Source organism: Cyprinus carpio, chromosome B1, assembly GCF_018340385.1.
Source record: "Cyprinus carpio isolate SPL01 chromosome B1, ASM1834038v1, whole genome shotgun sequence".
NCBI classification, from domain to species: Eukaryota; Metazoa; Chordata; class Actinopteri; order Cypriniformes; family Cyprinidae; genus Cyprinus; species Cyprinus carpio.
The window spans coordinates 29,282,578-29,289,165 of NC_056597.1; the positions used below are offsets into that span (position 1 = coordinate 29,282,578).

The 6,588-nt window shown below is 34.5% G+C and overlaps 1 protein-coding gene across 2 annotated transcripts in view; it reads left to right on the forward strand.

The window, feature by feature from the left end:
* LOC109076644 (RING finger protein 24-like) overlaps positions 1-3,631 on the forward strand; it is a 34,442-nt gene extending 30,811 nt beyond the window's left edge. For both annotated transcript variants that reach the window (XM_042717155.1, XM_042717156.1), the window contains one exon: positions 85-3,631. In XM_042717155.1, coding sequence (XP_042573089.1) covers positions 85-226 — 142 coding nt within the window. In that variant the 3' untranslated portion in view covers positions 227-3,631. The remainder of the gene's footprint in view (positions 1-84) is intronic.
* The last annotated feature ends 2,957 nt before the right edge of the window (positions 3,632-6,588 follow it).

Consider the following 6,588-nt stretch of genomic DNA (forward strand, 5'->3'; position numbering starts at 1 on the left):
ACTCTTCTGTGATCTGAGAAATTTGGGGAAGATTATTATCTAGTTGGCCTTTTATCTTCTAAACCCTTGTTGTATCTGTCTCAAGTGCCTTATTAAATGGCTGGAGGTGAGGAAGGTATGCCCGCTGTGCAACATGCCCGTCTTGCAGCTGGCGCAGCAGCAGAGCATGTCTGAATCTGTGCCCCCAACGCAGCATCCTCTGCCTGGAGTGGAGAACCTGGTGTAGCCCCTCCTGTTTCTTCTAAAAATGTGACCACCACTACCTTTACACTCCCTCCTGTATAGGTACACGATCATATCCAAGAACAGAGCACAGGATTTGTGCCCGGAGCCACGGTGACCTGTGACCTATATATGTTCATGTCCTGCCTTGGTGGCTTTACAATTTTTTTTTTCTTTTTTTCCAAATTACAATAATATATGATTTACTCAATCTATCTTATTTGGGTTAAGCTTTTTTTCCCTGTGGGATAATGACACAAAGAATTGAGTTTACTTGGCAAAGCCATGATTAAAGTAACTGTTCCACACCAAAGCACTTTTGAGGACACCAGTGAGAGGCAAATAGAAGACAAGGACTAAAAAATAACATGCAAATAAAAGACAAGGACTAAAAAATAAAAATAAAATAACATTAAAAATACATTAAAAAAGAAAAAAAAACAGAAACTTTTTTAAATAAAGTTTTTTTTTTTTTCAAGCACTTTACACAAAACTCAAATCTAGTTGCTTGTGATAGTAGCAAGATCTTGTTTTATATTTTATGATTTCAAACTTTTTTAGAGCCACAGAGCAAACCATTGGTTTTATTTTCATTAGAGAGGGTTACATTTATACTGTATATTAAAGGGATAGCAGCTCTCCAGTGTGTATATGTTTGTTTGTGTGAGTGTTTATGTATTGAGGGTCAGTAGAATGGCTGTATCAATAGATACGGTTCGCAATGACCTTTAGCTGGTGGCCAAAACAAATGTGAATGCAGAGTTTGTCTTATTAAGGCCAGGATGTGACCCAGCAGTATTTGATCTGTGGATGTCTTTATATTTGAAATGCTTTTTAACTGAGGGCTGTGTTAAACACACACAAACACACGTCAGTACATTTGAGTTCAAGGCCGTATTCGATGAGAATTTGAACATAACCAAAAAGGCTAAGGCAAAAAAAAACAAAAAAAAAACACCAGTGGTCTGATACACATTGTTGTCACTTAAACTTTAGCAGATATTCTAAAAAAGAAAAATCTTATTATGCCGGCCCACACTTACTCTAAACCCCTTATGTTTTCACAAAGTCTTCATAGTTAAAGTATTAGTCGGTTTCTGGCTTAATTTTTCCCATCCACAGAGAGTCTTTTTTCAGTTTGTTCATCATCTGCAGAGTTTTGCAGATGTGTTATAGAACTAATGGAAATAGTTGCAAATCAAATGAGGGGTTTTAACCAAATTTAAACTGAACAAAATGTCCCAAAGTATTTTTTGTCTTTTTATGAATTATTGCGTAAATATCCCGGGTACTGTTGATATAGTTATTACATATTGCACATGAAGCTGTGGCTCTATGCAAAACAGCCAATGTGTGTGTGTGTGTGTGTGTGTGTGTGTCTGTGTGTGTTCATACCAGCTCTCATATTGTGCTGCATAGCTTTCTGAAAATATACTTGGCATAAAACCCCAGATCTGTCTCCAAGAAATATTAATAAATGAAATGCCACACTAGTGAGTCAAATCAAACTAGACCGAAACAAACTAAGATTGACCTGAAGTTGCGTACACAATCTAGTCTACAGTTAGTAGTATCATTCCAGCTTCTTTCAATAAATAAGTCCAGCACAACACAGAATCCTCAGCCATTCAGATCAATGACCAGCAGGTGGATTCAATCAGCAGGAAAGGCCGTTCTTTATTCTCTGTAATATAATAGAAGCTCTGGCTCTTTCCTGCTCTATTATACAGCTATTTTGCAGGGTCATTCCACCAACCTGCCATAGGGTCTGGCTGGGTCTCTGAGCCCTCCATGCTAAGCCACTCTAGAAGGGAAATATGTATGATATTACATATAGGGACTGAAAACAACACCACAAACGATGCCAGATATGACAACTTTATTTTGATGCCAAGCAGAATTATCTGAAGCAAGTAATGTTTTATTTAAACCTAAACTAAATCAGCACTGGTTTGGTTTAAAGTGCTGATTGAATGGATTACTACCCATTCATTGCCAAGCAAACTGCCCACCACATTCTGCAATGTATCTTCGTGTTTTTGAAAGCCTAGATTCAGATTGTGAATTAAGTTGAGCGTATTTAATTTTAATTTATTGTAAATTTTTTCACATATGGAGAAATGAAAAGACATTTCTTTTGGCTTTTTTTTTTTTTTTTTTTTTTGGTTTACTCTGGTACTGTCTTAACAAAATGTAAAACACTGAGGGTTTCCTTTAGACTTGTAATTCCTTATCATGGACAAATATTGTTGAGTCCTAAATTAGGATCTCTCCTTCATCTCTGTGGCGTTTGTAACACAGCAGGTCTTAAAGTGTCACTCTGATCACGAATGTATGCATATAGAGAGCTGTGGTTCAACTGTGTCAATATAATGTGAAAGTAGTTGAATGTGTCTAAAATCAAGAATTACATTACTGCACTTTTTCATATTCTTCCGTTTTGGTGCCTCTCCATTGAGGCAGAACTGAAATGGCGCAAAAAAAAACAAAAAAAAAAACGGTTATTTATTGTGTGCTTATGTTTAAAACCCATAACATTTCAGTAGTACTAACAGCTCTACGTTAGTGCGAATGCAGATTTAGGCTTTGTGGAGATTGTTAAAAGCTATTTCAAAATCCACAATTGGTTTGAAAACATATCTAGAAAACTGGAGGTCAAATTAGCGTGTTTATACTGTGATAGGTTACATTTTTGCTCAATATATTCAAACTAATGTTTTCTACTGATCATTACTGCGAGTGCCATATCTGGTTGACCAGTTGTATTTTGAAAAGGCAAAATTACGATTTCAGTTGCAACTTTGCAACTTCTGTTTGTTCCTAACAGGCTTTTTAGACTAGGTAAAGATTTCATTGTTGGAAACAAAAAAGGCTGTTGGGAAGATATTGGCAGTATTATTCTGTTGTAAAGTAGTCGTTTTATAGAATGTGGTCAAGAGTCACTAAGGCACATGATGTTATTCAAACATTTTTTTAGTATTTCAGTCAAAACTGAACTGCCAATGTATCAACTATCCCATTCATAAGTCATTATGAATCACCATGACAATTGGACATGTTCTTTTAAATCCTCACAGCACTCTGTTGCCTCTGAGATAACCTAATCTTGCTCCACCCCTCACTATTATGACCTCACAGATGTAAACATGACCCCTTCCCTTCTTGTTTTAACACTGCTAATGTTTGTGAATCTCACAAACATGTTTGTAAAAGTAAGAATTCTGCAGCAGAATATTTTCTGTACAGTATTTGTAAACTATATTTTTGTATATTTAATCAACATTTTGAAGAAAATAAAAAATGCAAAGATGCTTTTTTTTCTTCCTTTTGCTAATTTTGTGTTATATTCATTAAAATATGTTGCATGTGACTGACTTGAATTGTAAATAAAGTTGCCAAGTTTTTGAAATAAAGAATGTTTGTTTCATTCTTCAAACTGAAAAAAAAGAAACCTTCAAGAGCAGCCTTACAATAAATATGTAGGAGGATAGTAGGATAGTTTTTTACTTAAGTTGTCCTCTAAGCAAGAAATTAAATCAAGTAATATTGAAACTAATACCAGTTCCTGCATTTGGATCAGAAAAAAAAAAAAAAGTGGCAAGATGTCAGTTTTACATACATTCTAAATCATATTTTGAAATAAAGAATGTTTGTTGTCTATAGGAAACGTCCTATAGAGGTATTGCAGATGAGCAAACACACTAAAACAAACGTCTTGCTGATGTAAATGCATACGTCAAATAGATGTCTCTGTGATGTTCAGTATGTGTGCTATCAGGGACGTCCATGTTTATAATTTTTCTTGCACTTATTTAAATCCCAGGAAGCTTTATGGGCTTTTTAAGTAGGCATCACATCTTACTCCACTTCTAGTTTTTCCCCCTTTGGACAATTTGCATACATTAATTTGTGACTGATTAAAATTTTTGACTTTTAATTAAAATTATGACTCACTTGAATTGTGACTCATTTCTCTGAAGAACCTACTGGAGTGGTGTATTTTGGTAGCAATTTATTTCAGCTCTATACACTCTCTGAAGACTATCCTTTCGTAATGATGAATTTCACCACACATAAGGTCTCAGATCTGTCACTGTATAAACAATGTGTGCTTCTTCCATCTTCAGTGTTATTTTAAAAATTCTCAGCAACTTCTCACATCGTCTGTTTCATTTGCTCTCCAATGCACAAATGTAAAAGAAGGTCAAGGATATACATTCTGCAAACATCTGGTAATTTTCTGCATATATAAGCTTTATGTACAGTAGCCTATACCTTCTCATTTTCTTGTGCGTTTAATAGGGTGGTAAGAAAATAATTAAATTCGATTTTTGGTAGACTTCTCATATTCCCAACCCCGAAACAGGCCTACTCCTTACCCAACATTTTGCATTGTGCACCCCTCACATTTTAATCTGAAAATGTAAACATCTAGTTACCAAATCGAGTTCACTCTTTATCTGAAAGGCCAGTAAGCCTTTACTCTTTACATATTTACTCTGTCCTCCAGCCTACTGACCCACTAACTGTTAGCTAACTCTCGATGTGTTTCGCCTGCTACCACGTGCTTATCAAACACAACACAATTCTTTGCTGATAAGGCGACAGGAGAGAAAGAGCTTGTCTGTATTGTACACAAATAAATATAGCTATCCGTTTCTTTTCTAAGATAAAATTGCTCCTGAAAACTCTTGTATTTGTATCACACACAAAAAAACTTCCACAGGCACTAAACTTACACCTGATGTGAGTGATAAATTAATGTTTACACATAAACACTTGTGTATAGCCTACCAGGTGTATATGTAACTAAAAACCTGGAATCATTTACTAAAGCAATTCGAAAAGACGCACTGAAATACACAAGCCACGTTATTTTTCGCTTGCTCTACTGACCTCTGGTGGACATGCTTTTTTTTTTTTTTTTAGTGTTTATGAAATTAATGGTAGGCCTTATTGAAAAATAATATCAGTGTAAAGTGAAAATTACTTGCATTTGAACAACTACAGACGTGTAAACACAACAATGCACAATAAACTATGATCAGCCCTCGGCAAAAACACAATGTGTTTTTAATAAGAAACATTTGTTGACAATGATTTGGTCCAAATATAATAAAAGCACCCTAATGATGCTGCCTGAGGATGCACTTCACCTCCCATTCCATTTTATTTAGCCTATATTTATACTTCTCACAGAGGCAACTGGTTGAAAATTCATTTTACCATTTTTGGTAACATTTTAGAATAATGGTCTGTTGTTAACAAATAACTATGCAGGAAGTAATAGGTAGTACTACATTAACACTGAACTTAATAGCACTAACTACTATGGAAGCAAAATTAACTAAGCAGTAAGTAGTTGCAATTATATGACAAGGGTAGTTCCTTATTAGGTATTCAATAATTACTAAATAAAAACATCCTCACTGAGAACTACTTGCTAACTATGACCAATCACTAAAGAATGACCAATTAATTACCAATCACAACAGTAACATGTCTAAAATAATGGTCCAGATAAGTACTAGTTCCTGCGGACTGATAAGGTAATGCTTGAGTATTTGTTAGGGGTTAAGTTGTTTAAATTGTTAATATGTTTTTCACTTTTAAATAATGGTGCAAATCATATTGGTTCAGATCATAGTTAGCATAGTTCTCAATGAGGATATTTTTATTTAGTATTGAATACCTAATAAGGAACTACCTTTGTCCTAAATTTGCTATTAATTACTGCTTAGTTAATCTTGCTTCCATCTTGGTTAAAAGTATTGTTGTGTTTTTCCTGTATTTGGAGTGACTTAATTTACAAAGTGTTTGAAACTTGTAACAAATTGGTACAAAAATAAATAAATATATAATTCTTTTTTTTTTTTTTTTTTTTTTTTGTCATTCTCGTAATCTAAAGGTGTGCATGTAATACAAAGATCTCTTCACACAGTATGAGTATTTATATCAGATTTTTATTATAACTCATAGAATATGCCTGGAACAAAATGGCATGAGATTTTGGAATGTAAACGATTCCATCACACATTTATACTCAACTTTTCGCAAACTGGGATAACCGGTCAAACAGACGATAAGGAATGTTAATAAGCAGGCCACAACAATACAAGGAATGAAAAAAGAAGAGGGGAAAAAGGTCTGCAGATGTTCCCACAAGCAAGAAAAGAGTTTAATCATGAACATTTTCCAATAAATATGACCTAACTTCGAGTGATGAATTGCCTTTTTTTGCAAAGGCAGAGAATGTGCAGGGTATTCTTTAAATAACGTCAATGCAATCTGTTGGTATAAAAAAGCAACACAATTCAACTTGTTGCCAGAAGATGTTTGAGGTAATGCATGAAAGCAGTTCAGACA